Source organism: Syngnathus floridae, chromosome 22 (assembly GCF_059516105.1).
Source record: "Syngnathus floridae isolate MCC-2025c chromosome 22, RoL_Sflo_1.0, whole genome shotgun sequence".
Lineage (NCBI taxonomy): Eukaryota > Metazoa > Chordata > Actinopteri > Syngnathiformes > Syngnathidae > Syngnathus > Syngnathus floridae.
Window position 1 is genome coordinate 8150001 of NC_142434.1, and position 19643 is coordinate 8169643.

General features: G+C 49.9%; 1 protein-coding gene across 6 annotated transcripts; it reads right to left on the reverse strand.

Moving 5' to 3' along the window:
• Positions 1-2562: 2562 nt before the first annotated feature.
• On the reverse strand, positions 2563-17696 carry LOC148379540 (janus kinase and microtubule-interacting protein 3-like). 6 transcript variants are annotated; one of them, XM_088366928.1, is made up of 17 exons: positions 16995-17694; positions 8660-9118; positions 8208-8401; positions 7970-8083; positions 7386-7738; positions 6474-6544; positions 6233-6337; positions 5976-6086; positions 5777-5893; positions 5504-5566; positions 5319-5417; positions 5006-5245; positions 4826-4891; positions 4686-4754; positions 4532-4609; positions 4242-4475; positions 2563-4160 (listed from the first exon to the last, which is right to left on the reverse strand). In XM_088366928.1, exons 5-17 carry the CDS (start codon positions 7501-7503, stop codon positions 3885-3887), a joined length of 1647 nt encoding a protein of 548 aa, XP_088223054.1. In that variant the 5' UTR covers positions 7504-7738; positions 7970-8083; positions 8208-8401; positions 8660-9118; positions 16995-17694; the 3' UTR covers positions 2563-3884. The 6 variants fall into 6 exon arrangements, with proteins under 6 accessions (XP_088223054.1, XP_088223055.1, XP_088223059.1 ...); XM_088366929.1 differs by having other exon boundaries at positions 5012-5245; positions 8208-9118; positions 16995-17691; XM_088366933.1 differs by having other exon boundaries at positions 5976-6088; positions 7583-7738; positions 8208-9118; positions 16995-17690.
• Positions 17697-19643: the final 1947 nt, after the last annotated feature.

Genomic DNA, 19643 nt, shown 5'->3' on the forward strand with positions numbered 1-19643 from the left:
AAAATATTTTTAAAGTCCTGATGTACTTTCCAAAATTTAAGTGGACCTCAGTGCGCAGGGAGCTTAATTTCGTCCGATCGCGCAACAGCAGCGCGCTGGGCGCTCACTGTCGCATTGCTTTAAGAGCGTCTTTGTGTCTTAGGATGGCTGCTCCCACTTGCTTTCTTTGGAGGCATGATTAGGGGTTAATACAATCCTCAAAGTAACGAAAATACAATAACAACGGAGTCAGTCGGCATTCGGGCCGTGCGGTCGGGTTTTCTCGGGTCCTCCCGGCTCCTCTCGCGAGGTTCGACCTCCGAATTTTGTTCGACAACCGAAGCAAAAAAATCTCGAATTTTTTGTTCGAATTCCGATTTGTTCGAGAACCGGGACGTTCGAAAACCGAGGTTTGACTTTAAAATAAATAGATGCAGCTCACTGACAAGTGCCGCTATTTGAGCTAATTTTAGAACAGTCCTGCGGGCGACTCATGCGGTCCTCACGGGCGACCTGGTGCCCACGGGCACCGTGTTGGTGACCCCTGGTTTAAAGGGTTTTCATCACAATTGGACTACAGGCAGACCTTCAATTATGCTGATAAACTTGGCCAGAAACTTAAATGAAATAATATAACACTGAGTTAAATACAAACATACGTAATGATGGTTTAAATTCAATGAATCAATAAATTAAAAGAGGCAAAGACTGACCTATTGATCTTTTCTGTCTGCGTTAAAGGTGGGCAGTTGACTTGACAAATAACTGTAATTTTAATTGACTAGGTAGACACACTCCGGGGCTCGATCAACCCCGGCGGGGCCTCCCTTGGGCGAGGGTGTCTGGTGATAATGGCCGAAACACTCTGTGACCCCAAGGTCTACTACTGATGACGTGTCTACAAAATTATGACGTTCAAATTACCCAGAACAACAATGACAACTTAATGGGACCCCTTTTGAAGAAAGTGGTTGGTTGAGTATAGAAACAAGATATTGGGTCAAGAATGCTGCAAGGTTGGTAGACGTGATGTGGTCCAGGGGTGGGACTTGGGGTTGCTTTCTTCTCTCGCGTCTCGCTGTTTTTCCGTCTTGCTGGCTGGGGTCCCGGGGGGGGCGCCTCGGCTGCTCCGGGGGGGGTTCTGGTTGAGGTGCGGTCTCGCTTCGCCGTCCTTCGTTCCGGAGTTTGTGCGACTCCGGTGCGGCGGGGTTTGTTGAGGGGGACATGCGTCGGCCTGTGCCCTCCGCTGCCTTCTGTCTGGCCGGCTGGGTCGGCGGACCCTTTGGGGAATGTGTAGCGAGATAACCTTATAGACCTAGTCCTAACCCCTAATCCCTAAACCTAACCCCTAATCCCTAAACCTAACCCCTAATCCCTAGATCTAACCCCTGATCCCTAAACCTAACCCCTAATCCCTAAACCTAACCCTAAACCTAACCCCTAATCTCTAAAAAGAGGAAACTAACCCCTAATCCCTAAACCTAACTCATAATCCCTAAACCTAACCCTAACCCCTAATCCCTAACCTTAACCTCTAAAGAAAACGGTTGGTTGAATATAAAAACGAAATATTAGTTCAAAAATAGTTCAAAGGGAATAGACAAAGGTAATCCAAGGGTAGGACTTTAAATTAGTGGGTTTTTTTTCCTCAGAGGTGACCAGATCGGGTAAGTACAGTCAAAATCAAACATACAATAAGCACAAACACGAGTTCAAGGTAAAAAAAATATCTTTATCAAGCCCAAAGTCGTCCGGGCCAACATGGCTGGCGCGTCCGCAATGGGTAGGATACTTTGGATCCGGTTATGGGTGGCAGGTAAGGATAGAAGGACCGTGCCTTTGCTCCTCTCCTTCGGGGGAGGAACTCTTTAGCTGACCCAACCCCTAACTTCTAAGGAAAGCGGTTGGTTGAATATAAAAACAAGATATGAGGTAAACAATGATTCAAAGTGAATAGACATAATGCAATACAAGGGTAGGACTTTAGGTTGCTTTCTTCTTCTCTCATTTTTTTTCTTCTTCTCTCATTTTTTCCATCTTGCTGGCCGAAGACCTGGGTGGCGCCTCAGCTACTCGGGGGAGGTTCTGGCAGAGGTGCAGTCTCACTTCGCCGTCCTTCGTACCCAATCCAGATTTTATGTGACCTGGTACGGCGAGGTTGACTGGTGAGACATGCGTAGGCCCGTGCCTTCCGTTGCCTTCTATCTAACCGACAGGGTCGGCGGACCCCTTGGGGAAGGTTAAGCGAATAAAACTCAAAATACCTAACCCTAACCCTAACCCTTTTTAAACACAATGAGTTGTACTTACCGTGTACGCTCTAGACGGTCCACTTGCAAGCAGAAAATAAAGATATTTCTGTTGATAATCGTCGTGTTTGTATCCGTTGTCTCGCTCAAGGCCATTGCGCCCACAGATTTGAATTTTGGCGAGAGTTCAGCCTATTGACGTCATTTCCGCGGTGTAATACCCGCATATCTGAAACGGCAAAGTTAAGAGTAGAGTTAAAGTTTTTAATCAACGCAATCATTTACAACCGTTGACCAGTCCAAATAATCGTCGAAATTCGACGTTCCCCCCGAACGCCACACTCACTCGCTTTTCAGGGAAACAAAAGTACTTCTTTTTAAAAACGATGAGTTGTACTTACCGTGTACGCTCTGGACGGTCCAGTTGCAAGCAGAAAATAAAAATATTTCTCTCGTTAGTCGTATGTTACCATCCGCTGTGTCTTTGTCAACATCGCCATTTTCCTACTTCCTGTTGCGAGCCACGCCCACGGATTCAAATTTTGGTGGAAGTCCCGCCCATTGGCGTCGTTTTCGCGTATAGCAAATCCGATTGGTTGGGAAGGGGGCGCGGTTATGCAGCCGAGGGGTCTTGTGATCGGTGGGATGTAAAGTAGGCGTCGACGTCACGTCCGCGTCACGTGACCACGACGTGGCAGACGTCATATAGCAACCGCTGTTTTGTTTAGTAGACTTACAGTTGTTATGCATTGACATAATGGCGCACACTCCAAATAGATTTAAATAAATTAAATAATTCTTCTGCCCACTCGCTTTTAAACAAGTTAACTCTCCCTGCGGATTTGAATTCCGGCGGAAGTTTCGCCCATCGACGTCACGTCTGTCACGTGACCACAACGTGGCAGATGTCATATAGCAACCGCTGTTTTGTTTAGTAGATTTACAGTTGTTATGCATTGGCATAATGGTGTGCACTCAAAATAGATTTAAATAAATTAAATATTTCTTCTGCCCACTCCCTTTTAAACAAGTTAACTCTGCCCACGGATTCTAATTTCGGAGGAAGGTCCGTCCATTGATGTCTTGTCTGCGTCACTTGACCACGACGTAGCGACGTCATATAGTAACCGCTGTTTTGATCAGTAGACTTACAGTTATTATGCGTTGACATAATGGCGCACTGGTTAGCATGTCCACCTCTTAAGCATGATGGTGCGGGTTCGACGCCTGATCAATGTTAGCCATGGAGTGAGCTGAAGTGCATGGCGCTGAAGATTTGAATCTTTGAAATGCGCTGAGGTCTGACATATCAGGCAGAATGGTTTGCCATCACGTTCAACAAAAAATTGAAACTTTCCCACTCTGATAAAAACGTCCTGTGTTCATCTACATATTTCCGTTTTGCTGTGCATCTTTTCCCTGCCATTTCGAGAACCCAATTGACACTAATAGTTTACTGGAATGTGTTTGCCCATGCTACTTTGTGGAATTTCACCACATGCGCTTTTGACCAAAATACCAAATTGAACTCAAGTGAAGCCAACACGCACACAAATGTTGATATGAACATAAAAGAGCCGCATGCGGTTCGGGAATTGCGGCTTGGCCAAACCTGTACTATACATTTTTATTTGTATAAAATTTTCACAACAGCTGTCACACAAACAAAGCGGGAAAAAACGAAGACATGCGCGTTCCGCCCACGCTGGATTTATTTGCACCTTTGAAAAGACACCATATTGCCGCAGATGTGGCAAAGAGTACTTTTGGGCATCTGAGACGGAAGGATGTCCAAAGCACCACGTCACCAGCTGTTGTTAGGGCCACAGAATGAAGGCCAAGGAGAAGAATAGAAAGAGAAACAGAAACTTCTCCTCCAATTGTTTGATTTGTCTCTTCTGAGCTTCGATGAATTCTTTCAGCTCTTTGTTCCTCTAGGACGGACAAATGGAAAGTGGCCTTCAAAAGCCAGTAAGCGTGCAAGTAAGTGCCGGGCTGGCTTTGGGCCCTTACCTGTTGCGCGCTGTGCAGCAGATCCATTCTCTCTTGGAGGATGCAAGCGTCGCGCTCCCTCAACTCGCACATCAGGGCTCGCTTCCATTGGTCCACGGCGCTCCTAAGCTCTTCTCTCTGATCCGCCGTCAGCACGTCATTCACGCCAGCGTGGCTGGCTTTTTCGCCGTCCGTGGCGGGGCAGTCCCGCTGCGGTAGCGCCTCGTACAACATGGCCTCCAGCTCCAGGATCCTCTGGGCCGCAATCCTCGTCCATCAGTGGTCCGGCGGGAGATTTGAGGGCGGCTTACCTTATGAGCCTGGTCCATGGAACGCTTCCTGAAGTCCAACTCTTCATCCAGGTAGCCCTTCTGCTTACAGAACATATCCTAGCACAGCTCAAGGTCAGAATTGTTGGGGCACATTGCCGGAGTTCCCCTTGGCTGATGTCGCGTGTCTGTCTACCTTCTCATTTTCAATGTCCAACATCTTCTGTTGAAGTGCTGACTTGGTCACTTTGATGTATTCTAACCACTGAGGAAAGGCTGCTGTCACATAAGCAGAATGCGAGAGCGTGCGAGAGCGTGCGTGGACGTGCGCGTTACCTTCTCGGCTAGGGTGAGAAGGGTCCTGGCGTGAATCACGACCACCTGCTCCTCGTTGGTGAGATTCTGCAAGAGCCCAAAGGCACAGCGTCAACAAGCTTCTTTCAGCGCAAAGCCTTCCAAAAGTCACATTTGAGCCGCCGAGTCTCGTGGAGTGCGAACATAAGGAGTTCGACATACACTTACGGCGTTATCGCCCAGGATGTCCAGCTTCTTCATCAGATCACTGATGACGATGTCCGGGGGAAAGGCGCAAGGAGCAATGTAAGGTGTTCTGGGACCTCGGGTTAAGGTTAGGGTTGCGAGGGACGCCTTACGTACGCTCACGCCCTCGGCCTCGCAGTAGATCTGCAAAGGGCTGAGGCCGTCTGGGAAACGGACTTGCAGAAACTTCAAGACGGGGGAGCGCCACTCCCTCTCCTGAAAGGCAGAGGCATAGATCCGTCCGTCTGTCACATCTCTGGCCTCAACACGCTTGTGCGAGTCTTCCCACCTCCAGCTCCAGGATGCGGAACTCAAGCAGTTCGTTTTGGTCTCGGATATCCTGGATGTGCTCTTTCAGACGCGCTTCTTCCGCCTCCATCCGCCTGACCTGAAAAGACAGTCAGACCTCATCTGCGGGGCTTCCCGACGGGTGTGACGCCAAGCGACTCCGCCCAGCGCCTTTCTTTCCGTCACCTTTTCGGCCAACTGCTGATTGCTCTGACGCAGCAGCTGCTTCTCCTCCACCCACTTGACATTCTAGAAGAGACAAACGCGTGGACAGCTTTGGAATGTTGTGTCATTTTCATCCACAAATTCTTTGGTTGACTGGAAAATGACATTTGCTTTTCTCCGCATTTTCCCAGCCATGTTCGGGGGGGGGGTTGGTCCAGTAATGCCAGACGAATGAGTGACTGAAGAATGTAGCTATTTTGTCTGAGAAAAAGGTGTGCTCATTGATGAGCTTACCTGTCCTTGTTGCTTCAGCGCTGACTCCAGATCTGCTACTCTGCTTTGATAGTGACCCATTTCTACCATCAGCTTTTCTCTGGTCTGAAAGGAGGAGGAGGGAGGCTCCTCCTCCTCCTTTCAGACCAGAGAACACCCGAGGCTGGGTGAGAACGGGGAGGCTGCGACCGGGCCGGGGGGTTGCGGGAAGGGGCGCCACCTTGAGCTCCTTCTCGGCGTCGTAGTCCCCTTCGCTGGTCTGGGCTAGCAGAGCGTAGGCTCGTTGCAGCGCTTGATATTCTTGCGTTAGCTGGCGGTAGCGAAGCTCCGCCTCTTCATGCACACACCAATGCAACACAGCACTAGTACCAGAATCAGTCAGACCGGCGACAAAGCACCCGCGACGCAAAGACGAGTCCGATTCCAGGCTGAAGAGGAATGTTTGGTGCCAATACGCTGGCAGAAATGGCGGGCTACCTCTTCGGGTTCCGTGTCGGGGGTTCTGTCGGTGTGAAAAGACAAGGACGATCCGTCCGAGTCCACCAACACGTCTTCGTCGTAGCCGTAAAATGTTTCGATGACCTGCGGGCGCGGAAGCAAACATCTCTCTGAACAAACTGAAGCGACACCTCACGATGAATCGACGAGAGGAACGATAGCGAGAAAAAGGCCATTTCATCTTGCGCAACACCAAGCAGCCGCAAACAAACAGACTCACCTTGCAGGACCTCACGCTTTGTTCCTCCTCAGAGATTCTCGACGTCGGTATCGTAGCAGCAAATCTCTCTCCTGTCGACACAAATAATCCGCCTTTGAGATTCTTTGGATGCAAAGGGAACGAACGGCTCCGGCGCAGAAACAAACGCAATGACATTTCTGACATGAGCTCCTGTCTCCAGAGCCTGAAAAACACGTCACCGGCGATGATTGGAGGTACGCTCGTCTTTTCCAAAAGTGACAACTAGAGGGTGTGTCAGGGTTTTCCAGATTATCTTTATCGTATCATTATGTTGCTTTGACTTTGACTGCAACCTGTAATAAATAATATTATTTATCCCTTATTTATCCCTATCGCTTATCCCTTCCTACACAAAGTCGTAAAACACCCCTTGCTATGTATTGACTAGAGGTCAAGGGCTTCCTCTATTCAATCCACTCTTACACCCACCCTGTTTCTCTTAATTAAAATGCTCGTGCAGGAGCCGAGAGTCAGACTTCATTCGTACAACGGATGGACTCTCCACCTGCAGGTGTCCAAAAGAACTTACTTGTCTCCCGTGTGGTTCTTGCAAAATAAGTTGGAGCGAGCGCAACTCTAACAGGGTGCATTTTGCCACTAGCTGCCTACGGACAATGACGTCGCGCTCGCGGCTCATGGTTGACGGGCTGAGCAGCCGGGCAAGTCCGTCGTTTTCAGCGCACAGCGAGTGGCAAAGGCGCTGACAAAACGGGAGCTTTGAGCTGCTGAAAACGGCAAAACAAGTCTAAAGCGTGTTCAAACGCGTGCGCACAATGCTCCTGCTTGAAAGGTCGGAATTTAAGGGGCCAATCTTTTGGATGGCGGCCGCCGGCCAAGCTTTGGACGGAAAAGGTTTCCTGGCGACAGCGAGCGAGCGCGGCGCTGCCGTACGTGCACAGAGTCGCCTGCCTGAAGACCTTGGACAAGTCGTCGATGATGTGCCGCTGCTCCACAACTTGAAGGAACTCCATTTCACCGTCCTGCTGGCCGCAACCGCGGTCCAGGTCATTGAGCGAACTAGGCCTTCTCTGTGGAACACAAATGCAGTGGACTCTGTTGGCACGCCGCCGTTGTCCGCGTCGACTTACCAAGCTTGCCATCTCCTCGTTCTCCTGGGTGACAAAGCGCACTTTGTTTTCAAGGCGACACAGCACCAGCGAGAGTTCTTCATTCTTCCTGCTCAGGCGTTTGTTTTTGTACAGGAGTGGCAGAAACTGGCTGTCTGTTTCTCTCAGTCGCTTTAGCTGCAAGCATGAAGTGCGGGATGTGAAAGACGCACAACACGCGGGCCAGAACGTATCCATTCCTTTTGCATCGGTTTGAACGGAATCGTGGCTTTGGCTCCCAATAAAAGACATCTACCAGGCAACCGACTCGCCGCGCCGCTCAACTAATAAGCAAGCGCAATGGGTGCCTCGCTGGATGGCGCGCATCAAACGTAGCGCAAACCTTCAAGCGTGCCGTCAATAAATTACCAGTTCATTGCGCTCTTCAGAAAGCAGGGCGTTTCGATCCTCCAGTTTCCTGATGACTGCGCTGAGCTCAGCGATTTTCAGATGAAACCGTCGCGTGTCCCGATCCTCCTGAGACTGAAAACGCCCCGCAACACACACACACAAGCACTCGTTCAAAGTTCAAAACTGTTTTTGTGCTACCTTCCTCCAGCAACGAACTAAGTCATGCGTACTGCAAGTGTGTGATGAGGTGGCTTACGCTATGAAGAGGATTGCTAGTAGCGGCGTTGACCCCACTTCCAGGGTAGTTTAGGCCTGCCCTTTGGGAATCCCTCAGGGCAGCGATCTGCTGCTCGGCAGCCTGAGTCTGCAGCTGAAGGCGGTGGACGTGGCCGGCCCCAGGGCTTTATCCAAAACACTAACCGCTCTGTCTTTCAGCTTGATCTCATCCGTCTGGATGTACAAACGGGGAGCGCTCAGGCAGGCGGGCAAACTCATTTGCCAGAATTGTGACAAAAACAAAGAGAGCAACCGGCCAATTTTTTTCTTGAATCGACTAGAACACCTTTGCTGTGACAAAAGCGAAGCGAGCAACCGGACATTTTCTTCTTGTGAAATAGAATAGAATAGAATGCCTTAGGTGTCATTCCACTGCAGGTATACAACGAAATTGGGAACATAGCCACGCACCGCGCATCTGATCAGTCCTACCAGTCGGCGGATCTCCCTCTCGCAGTCTCTCTTGGTTCGGCTCAGCTCCTCCCGATGCTGGTGATGAGCCGATCGGAGCTCGGCCGCTCGGGACTGCCAGGCCTGCTGGGCCGCTGCCAGGGCTTCTTCCGCGCTCCTGGTGGAGGCGACACCGCTCGGTCTCCCGACACCACCGCGTCTCCTCCACCTCCGCCAGCAAAGCGCCCCCCCTCCTCACCTGAGCAGACATTGCGCCACACCGGGCCGTTGAGACCGCAACGGAGCGCCGCGACGCTTACTGGGGACAAGCTACACAATACGGAGCTCCATTTCATGCTGCCGCAGTAATGTCTCCCTGGTAATGGCTAACTCTTTCTGCTTCTCCTCATGGAGTTTGCTTTTGAGTTCCGTCATGGCGGCGGTGGCACGGTGGTGCTCCGCCCGCAGGTCCTGACTTCTCTCTCTCTCCAGACAGTTGACCTGACATGACTTAGACTTAAACTTAGACAAACTTTATTGTCATCTTGTCTGCACATGGTGCATACAAAACGAAATTTCGTTGCATACGTCTTACAACAAAGTAGTGATATTGCAGTTGAATAGAAGTAACATATCCTATGAAAAAAAAAAAAATATATATATATATATATACATATACTATATACTTATTTTTAATATATATATATATACAAGCAGGAGAGGCCACGGCAGTGCTGGAAGGACTGTTAGAAGCGGAAAAAAATCACGCTGGACGCGTAAGACTTATAACTGACAGTCATTATTGCGCGCAAGCTCTCAAATTCGATCTAGCCATTTGGGAAGAGAATGGCTTTGAGGGCGCGAAAGGAAAACTAGTGGCCCACTATGAAGTGTGGAAAAAAATAGCCGAGTTACGGCTAAATTTGAGTCTGGATGTGGTTCACCAGAAATCTCATGTAAAAGAAGGAGCTCATTGGAGAGGGAATAACGAAGTTGATCGATACGTCCAGGAAAGAAGAATAATAGTTGTAGGAGCAGAAAAATGGGACAAGACCCCTCGCGGAAAAGTGGTCCCAGACAAGAGCGTGAGGCAAGTCGTGTCGGCAGTGCATGAAGCACTAGGCCACGCGGGTCCACTGCCTACGCGGAAAGAGTTAGAGAAGCTGGAACTCTGGGTCCCTGACCGAATGATTCGTGCGGTTCTGCGGGATTGTAATCCGTGCAACAAATACAACGCAGGGCGAAGAGGACGACGCACGGACGGATTGACGATCAGGAGTACTGTGCCGTGGGGCTCGGTTTGTATGGACGTAGCTGGCCCCATGGGAATAAGTGGCGCAAAGGGTGAGAAATACCTTGTTGTGCTGGTTGACTCGATGTCAGGACACGTCAGGCTGAAAGCAGTAAGAAAAGCCAATGCAAACAGTGTGATCAAGACACTAGAAGACGGGTGCATGTGGCTAGGGATCCCAAAAGAGTTGAGAACAGACAATGGAACTCATTTCAAAAACGCCCAGGTGGACGAGTGGTGTCGTAGGTGGGGAATAGTCCAAGTCTATTCGCCCCCTTACACGCCACAAGCAAACGGGGTGGCTGAAAGAAGTATTGGTCTAGTCAAAACCTGGTTGGGGAAAAATGCAAACGGGAAAGAGTGGAGTACTAAACTACTTGATTTGGTTGCGGACCTGAACGGCAGGAGCAGAAGCAGCCGGCCCTCCCCGTCCGAAGAACTCAATCAACGACTCTTTGTGTCCCAGGAAGTGGGCAGAACCCAAGACGGCTCGTCCCAGAATAAAGAGAAGTGCCAGTTCAGTGTTGGACAGAAGGTGTGGATCAAGTCGAGGGACCTGAACAGCAAAACAGCTGTGTTGTGTTGGATAAAAACACAGTACGACTAAAGAAGAAAGGTATCCAAGGAGTTGAACAGCTGAAGCCGTTATCGGCTGACCCGATTCAAGCAAAGAAGTAATTCAAATAACATATGGCAACGGACTACAGAACAATCCCGGCCTTCGTGCGCATGGCCGCACACAAAGGTGCGGTCATCGTAAGAAGAACACCAAATGGGATCCAGACCGGAAAGGCCCTAAATCTGGTGAGATTGGCCAAGCGGGGTTACACACCCGGTGGACCAGAACATTTTTACTGGACATGGGTCGACGAAGCTTGTGTCATTTGTTTGACACCCAACCTGTTGCCTACTATGTGGTCGGGAGTAGGCTTCATGATGCCACCTGTACTGACCACCGAAGTAAGAGAGCTGGAATTTGCCCAGAGAAATGAGGACAAGCTTCCAGTCAAAGTATTAGATGCCATGGTATGCCACCAGTGTCGAATTACCATTTTGACACAAATGGTGTTCTTTTCACAGTGGGAGATCGGACCAACTACGGATGTACGGGCTCAACAAATTAGCTCGTGCACGTGTGTTTGGGACGGGGGTGAGCAGAGATAATTTATACCTGTTTTCAATCCAAAGAGGGGGTGTCATGTAACATGGGGGTAGAGATGGTGCAAATGGTAGAATATGGATTGTTCACAGGAATAAATTGGCAGAGCTGAAATTCCAAATTTGTCCAAAAGATGGCGCCAGACCAAAACGTGAGACCAAAAGAGGGGCCAGAATAAGCTAAACATGGTAAAATAGAAATAAAAGAGTAGCACGGTGTCAGAGTGTGAGTCACGCATGGAAGCACAAATGTGATTTTTATTTTTGATTTCTTTGCTTGGCTAAAAATGTATTCTGTAACCGCTTTAAGCAATATTATTTGTCAATTCGATCAAGAGACCCGTCACTATGAGAATAGTGGCGTGACATAAATTGTTTGGAGAAGCACAAATGTGATTTTTATTTTTGATTTCTTTGCTTGGCTAAAAATGTATTCTGTAACCGCTTTAAGCAATATTATTTGTCAATTTGATCAAGAGACCCGTCACTATGAGAGTAGTGGCGTGACATAAATTGTTTTGAGAAGCACAAATGTGATTTTTATTTTTGATTTCTTTGCTTGGCTAAAAATGTATTCTGTAACCGCTTTAAGCAATATTATTTGTCAATTCGATCAAGAGACCCGTCACTATGAGAATAGTGGCGTGACATAAATTGTTTAGAGAAGTAGGTTAAGGGTTTGGATTTTTATTTCAGAGTTAATTGAAGCGTAACTTTAAAAAGTTTTTTTTATGTAACAGGAAGAGAAGAAAAGGGGAAGTGAAAGGTTTTACCACTAGCTGTGCATTTGGTGGAAAGTACTGCGTGGTCAGGGCGGAAACAGCTGCTGAAGGCCACAGATAACCAAGCGTGGGAAAACTGGCCAGTTCCCTCTATAGGCGTGAGAAAGCTGGCCAGTCCCTTCTATAGGCGTGGGAAAACTGGGCAGTCTTACCCTATAGGGAAAGTACAGGAGAAAAGAAAGGGGAGGGGGGGGACGGAGAGGTCTATAAAAGGTCCTGCAGGAGCAGCTTCAGGGCTTTTTCCCCCAAAAGAGCGCTCATACGTGAAGAGGCCCGGAGGAGTTTCAAGATTTTTTTTTCCAAAGTCCCAAAGATCTTTGTGTGAGACGCAGGATCGCTGGACTGAAATTAACTTGGATTTACTCCCAAAAATTGGACTGGACAACTTTATAGGAGAAATAGGTGAGGATAACCGTTTTTATGTATTTTAGCGAGAGGGGGGAATAGTCATCGGGCCGCCGGCTCCCTCGTGGCCAGCCTGTTTCTCTAATTTGGATTTTAGAAGCAAGATCGAACTGATCACTCGACTTTGCTTCCACCAAAAATAGCACGCAGCTGGTATTTACCTCTTCCCTTTTTTATGAACTGTGTTTTGCAATCGAATTGTTCTGGGGTTGAATGATTTTATTAACACGGGTATCAGTGAGTGAAATTGTTCAGTTTCTGGAGTAATTGAGATTTGTAATTCTATTCCATGTTTCTTCAATAAATGTGTTTTGTATATTACTTACTTCGTTGTGCGCGGATTTGTACTGAATATGCAACCGAAGGCTCAGGCCCGCTTCCCCTTTTTGACGGGCCGCGTAAAAAGTAACTCCAAACAAGTTAGAGACTTAAATAACTTCCGTAGTTATTTGAGCCACGAGTGAATTTCGATCCGTTCGAAAGTTTGTTTCGTCTGAATAAATTAACGGAAGTGTTTAAATCGGACTATTGGGTTTGTGTAGCACGGAAAGTTATTTAACTATTTGAAAGGCTCAGGCCCGCTTCCCCTTTTTGACGGGCCGCGTAAAAAGTAACTCCGAGCAAGTTAGAGAATTAAATAACTTTCGTAAATATTTAACGGAAGAGTTGATTTCGTTAAAAGTGAATTCGGTTGGGAATTTACTTCCTCTAAATAACACAACGACAACAATTAAAATAAATCATTGAAGTTGGTGGAGGATAAAAGTATTTCGATTGTCCGTCGGGCGCGGCCCAGTTCCTAAATTTGTCGGGCCGCGTCAAAAGTTAAATGGGACACTGTTGGAATAATTTTAAGTGAAGCTTTGGCCTGCCAGACCTGGAGGCCTCGACTTTACGAGTTTATCTTTCCTTTTATCTAGGTTCTTCCTTTTTAGTGATAGGGATGTCTTTTGATCCCTGTCAGCCATTTGTATCCTTCCTGTCCTTATGTTGTCTGTGTGTTTTCGTTCCCGTAAGAGGCCTTCACTAACAATGAGCAGGGCTTATTTGCATAGGTGACATGTTCTTTGTTTGATTCACAGGAACTTCATTCCTTTGCATTTAGATATAGTTTTGGTTCATAGATTGTAGTTTATCAGACCTGTTTTTCTTTGTTAAAGGTTACATACAGTTAGAAGTAGTTGCATAAAAGTTATCCCATATTTACTCAATGTTTGTTTAAGGAACTGCATACCGGTCACCTCACGTTTGCTTAATGTGTGTTGAAGTGTTTAGGACAAGTTACTTATTATTATTATGTGTTAATTTACCAAGTAGATAAAGTTAGCAAAGGTCTAGTTGCATTTGTTCCACAGCAAAGCGGCAATCAACGTGCTTCAAGGTATTTGACCACAGTCGAGGACGAGTCAGCCAACTGTGAGGGAAGACGGCTGGGGATGGCCTCTGCGGGGGGTCAAGAGCCAACAACGAAGTGCTAATTCACACCACACTACATTCTTTTGCTAATCAGCGTTGCTACAGACACGATCCCCCCTCCCTTTTGTGTAGCAACGCCTCTGTAACCAGGGCAACCATAAGAGGGGCACGTGGAGTAAGGACTCAGAACTGATGGAGGTTGTAACTGAGATTGCTTTCTCTATCGTTCTCCTCGCGAGTAAACCTGTTCTGGTTGTCTTCTCTTCTTCATTCCAGCGAGTGATTTAATGTCTAATCGTATTTAGACCCAACAGACACGATCAAAAAATAGACTTGCCTTCCAAATTAATTATTGGGCAAATCTAAATAGAGCACGACATTTTTATTCGGTTTAAGAAAGTCGCTATTCTTTTTGAAGCAATTAAGTGGGGTGAAGAACTCCGACGGTCAAGTGCTAGATCTACGTATAGGAAGTTAGAATTAATCGTATAAAGTGCATTGATTTTCTTCTTAAATGCTATTATTGTCACACTTTTATTAATTCGATTCTCTTTCGAATGAAAAAGTTGGTCGGCTCGCTGCATGAGCGACCAAGTGGAACGGACCCATATCAACATTTACTTCGGCAAAACTAGTGCTTGGGTGCGCTATACAAACGAATCCCTGAGGTCTTAACAAAGACATCTAAAAAATATCCGTAACAAAATAAGAACTTCAAACACTAGCGGGGAGCCATCAATACGATGCGGTCACTTCGAAGTCTTGCCTCGAATTGAGTTACTCGGCTCGAGCTTCGGGTGACTTGAGAGGGATTGGCGTCGTACAGAAATTAGATTGAGTCCGGTGGAGTTAATTTAACTCGGGTGGTTAGATTACGGACGAATCTCCGAACCCGGCTAAAACAAACCCGTTACCGGGAAGCCGGGGGCACCTTAATGCGAGAGGTGCGTTTGACAATACGTCTTACAACAAAGTAGTGATATTGGAGTTGAATAGAAGTAACATATCCTATGAATATATATATATATACATATACTATATATATATATATATATATATTAAAGATAAGTATAAAGTGCAGCAGTGATAATTATGCAATAGTGCAAGTAGGCAAAACAGTATTCAAGAGTGTGCAGAGGAATGCTAAACCATGTATTAAACTTCTATTTAAAGGGTTCATACAAGTTCAGTAAAGTTGGTAGTGCGAGATAGTGCAAGATAGAGGTCCGTAGTGTCATAAAGTACAGTTCTGTGAATGTGTGATGCAGAGTTCAGTTTAGAGCTCAACAGTTCTAGTGTTCAACAGTCTGATGACAGCAGGGAAAAAGCTGTTGCAGAACCTGGTGGACCTGCAGCGGATGCTGCGAAACCTCTTCCCAGAGGGCAGCAGGGAGAACAGTCCATGGTGGGGGTGTGATGGGTCATTGATGATGTTACGGGCACGGGACATGCAGCGCTGAGATGAAATGTCCTGAATGGAGGGAAGAGGAGCCCCTATGATCCTCTCTGCTGTCCTCACCACTCTCCTCACTTTGGGAGCTTATGATCAGGGGATGCTTTGAGAATAATTGTCAATTTTTGGCTATGTGAAGCCCTTTGAGACTGTTTGTGATTTAGGGCTATACAAATAAACTTGACTTGACTTGACTTGACTCACGTTCTTCCAATCGGAGGCGGTGCAGCCTCCACACCACACAGAGAGACAGCTTGTCAGAATGCTCTCTATGGTGCTCCTGTAGAACGTCCTCATGATGGGTGGGGGCAGGTGGGCTCTCCTCATCCTCCGCAGGAAGTACAAGCGCTTCTGTGCCCTCTTGACCAGTGCCGTAGTGTTCATAGTCCAGGTGAGGTCTTCTGTGATGTGGACCCCCAGGAATTTGGTGCTGCTGACCACCTCCACAGCTGAGCTGTTGATGATCAGTGGAGCGTGGTGAGGCTGTTTTTTCCTGAAGTCGACGATGATCTCCTTCATCTTCTCCTCATTCAGGATCAGGCTGTTTTCTCTGCACCAGCCCACCAGCTGCTCCACCTCCTCTCTGTAGTCCAGGTCGTTGTTGTCTCTGATGAGCCCCACCACCGTTGTGTCGTCTGCGAACTTCACGATGTGATTGGTGGTGAACCTGAGGACGCAGTCGTGTGTCATCAGCAGGGGGCTCAGGACGCAGCCCTGAGGGGAGCCTGTGCTGAGGGTGATGACATCAGAGGTGTTCTGTCCGACCCGGACTGACTGAGGTCTGTTGGTGAGGAAGTCTAGCAGCCAGTTGCGAAGGGGGGTGTTGAAGCCCAGGTGTTCCAATTTTCCTACCAGATGCTGTGGGATGATGGTGTTAAACGCTGAGCTGAAGTCCAGGAACAGCATCCGCACATGGGTGTTCTTCTCCTCCAGGTGAGCCAGGCTCAGGTGAAGAACGGAGGAGATGGCGTCCTGAGTGGAGCGGTTTTGCCGGTCGGCAAACTGGAACGGGTCAAATAATAGGGGGAGTCTGGAAACGATGTGACCTTTAAGCAGCCTTTCGAAGCACTTCATCATAACCGGAGTCAGTGCAACAGGCCGGTAATCATTAAATGAGGTGATTTGAGGTTTCTTCGGCACCGGAATGATGGAGGCAGTCTTAAAGCACGCCGGCACTGTGGCTTGGCCCAGCGAGGTGTTAAAAATGTCTGTGATGACCCCAGCCAGCTGACTTGCACATTCCCTGAACACACGCCCAGGAATGTTGTCGGGGCCAGAGGCCTTACAGGGGTTCACTCTCCTCAGGGTCTTCAACACATCGGCGGAGTCAAGGCAGAGTACCTCCTCTTCCTGATGGGGGACAGTTTTAACTGCTGGAGTGCCGTTTAGTGCCTCGACCCTCCCAAAGAAGTTATTTAGACCATTTAGAAAGTCAGCATCAACTACACCCACCGGGGGGGGGAGGGTGAGATATAGTCTGTAATCGCCCGTATGCCTTGCCACATACTCCTGGTGTTTTTGACGTCGTGGAAACGATCCTGAAATTTTCGACTGTGGTCTCGCTTCGCTATCCTGATGGCACGGTTCAAGTTGGCTCTCGCTGTCCTCAGTGTCTCCTTGTCGCCAGACTTGAAGGCAGAGTTCCGCGCTCGTAGCGTTTGACGTACCTCCTCAGTCATCCGGGGTCGTTGGTTGCCCCGGGTGATTATATTCTTAGTGGTGCTGACGTCCTCGGTGCATTTGTTGATGTAGGCTGACACAGTCATGGCACACGCATGTGTAATCTACATCAGGAAAACTGGGAGGGAGGGAGGGAGGCAGGCAGGGAGGCAGGCAGGGAGGCAGGCAGTGTCTGTCTGTTGAGGTTTTCACCTTGTTCTTCTCCTGCTGAAGTTCTAACTGGACGTCCATCAGTTTGGTTCACAGCTCGTCATTGGCGGCCTGAAGGGCGTCCGTTCGCTCCGCCTTGGCCCGCCCTGCCGGAGCTCGTTTGGACATCTCTTACTCGAGTCTCGCCCGGTCGTCAGTCAGAGATCACAACATTTGTACCTGGAGAGCACAAACGCAGCGCTGTTTTCCACTGGCTTCGAACTCAACTTCAATCGGTACCGTAACTTACAACATCATAAACATAGATCTAGCTTGACTTATTCATTGAATAAATGCATTTTGTTCTTCAAAACTGCATCACGCAACATAGCGTGACCGAGACGGCCGTTATCCACCTGCGTGAAGTTATTTGGTGAAATGAATGAGATGTTTAAGACACCATCGTTCTGTCTCTATGTAGATGAAGGGAAATAATCGATTGCTGAAGGTCCAAAGGTGTTGTAATAAACAAATAAACATATTAGTGATTAGTGACATATTTGTGATAAACATATTCGGCAGGATAATCACATATGTTAAGTTGACTGCCCACACTGTATTTATTTATGGTTATTTGTTAAATTGAGTACTGTTAGACATGAACTCGCCGTGTCCGCTGGAGGGAAGCAGTTCCCCGCCACAGCGGCACCGGCGGCTTCTAAAGTGCCGATCCGCTCGGTCCGATCTATTTTCGGCCACCCGGCGCGTGCGCACGGCCTCCCGGTGGTCCCGGGCGGCGTGCGTGAGTGCGCCGGCCGCCGGAAGTCGAATGAGGCTCCTTGATATCCTCCACGGTGCTTTTAAACAGCCGATCCGCTCGGCCGGAGTTATTTTCGGCCACGGCCCATGCGCACGGCCTCCCGGTGGTGCCGGGCGGCGTGCGCGAGCTCGCCGGCTGCTGGAAGTTGAATAAGGCTCCGCGATCTTCTCCGCGGTGCGTATAAACAGCCGATCCGCTCGGCCGGGGGTATTTTCGGCCACCCGGCGCGTGCGCACGGCCTCCCGGTGGTCCCGGGCGGCGTGCGTGAGTGCGCGGCCCGCTGGAAGTTGAATACGGCTCCGCGATCTTCTCCGCGGTGCTTAAATACAGCCGATCCGCTCGGCCGGGGGTATTTGTGGCCACCCGGCGCGTGCGCACGGCCTCCCGGTGGTCCCGGGCGGCGTGCGTGAGTGCGCCGGCTGCTGGAAGTTGAATAAGGCTCCGCGATCTTCTCCGCGGTGCGTATAAACAGCCGATCCGCTCGGCCGGGGGTATTTTCGGCCACCCGGCGCGTGCGCACGGCCTCCCGGTGGTCCCGGGCGGCGTGCGTGAGTGCGCGGCCCGCTGGAAGTTGAATACGGCTCCGCGATCTTCTCCGCGGTGCTTATAAACAGCCGATCCGCTCGGCCGGGGGTATTTGTGGCCACCCGGCGCGTGCGCACGGCCTCCCGGTGGTCCCGGGCGGCGTGCGTGAGTGCGCGGCCCGCTGGAAGTCCAATGAGGCTCTGCGATCTCATCCACGGTGCTTATAAAGTGCCGATTCGCTCGGCCGGAGGCATTTTCGGCCACCCGGCGCGTGCGCACGGCCTCCCGGCGTGCGCGAGCTCGCCGCCTGCTGGAAGTCGAATGAGGCTCCACGATCTCCTCCGCGGTGCCTATAAATAGCCGATCGGCTCGGCGGGAGCTATTCCCGGCCACTTGGCGCGTGCGCACGGCCTCCCGGATGTGCCGGGTGGCGTGCGCGAGTGCGCCGGCCGCTGGAAGTCTAACGATGCTCCGCGATCTTCTCCGCGGTGCTTATAAAGTCCCGATCCGCTCGGCTTTGAGCTATTTCCTGCCACCCGGCGCGTGCCCACGGCTTCCCGGCGGTCCCGGGCGGCGTTCGTGAGTGCGCCGGCTGATGGAAGTCCCGCGGAGGATCATCGGAGCTCCGCGACGCGCACCGGGGAGCCTCTCAGTAATCACCCGGGGCCGCAGGAGCATTATTCGGCCACTCTGCGCGTGCGCATGGGCTCCCGGTGCTCCCGGTCGCCTCCACTAACCGTTGAAAAAAGTTCAAGTGAGCCTACCTTAAGAGAGTCATAGTTACTCCCGCCGTTTACCAGCTTAAAGTGTCATCGGACGCGCAGCAATGCGAGTGCGAGAGGTGGTGTATTTACTCGCCGTGTCCGCTGGAGGGAAGCAGTTCCCCGCCACAGCGGCACCGGCGGCTTCTAAAGTGCCAATCCGCTCGGTCGGATCTATTTTCGGCCACCCGGCGCGTGCGCACGGCCTCCCGGTGGTCCCGGGCGGCGTGCGTGAGTGCGCCGGCCGCCAGAAGTCGAATGAGGCTCCTTGATATCCTCCACGGTGCTTTTAAACAGCCGATCCGCTCGGCCGGAGTTATTTTCGGCCACGGCGCATGCGCACGGCCTCCCGGTGGTGCCGGGCGGCGTGCGCGAGTGCGCTGGCCACTGGAAGTCGAATGAGGCTCCGCGATCTCCCCCGCGGTGCTTATAAACAGCCGATCCGCTAGGCTGGAGCTATTTCCGGCCACTGCGCATGCGCACGGCCTCCCGGCTGTGCCAGGCGGCGTGCGTGAGCTCGCCGGCTGCTGGAAGTCGAATGAGGCTCCGCGATCTCCTCCGCGGTGCTTTTAAACAGCCGATTCACTCGGCGGGAGCTATTTCCGG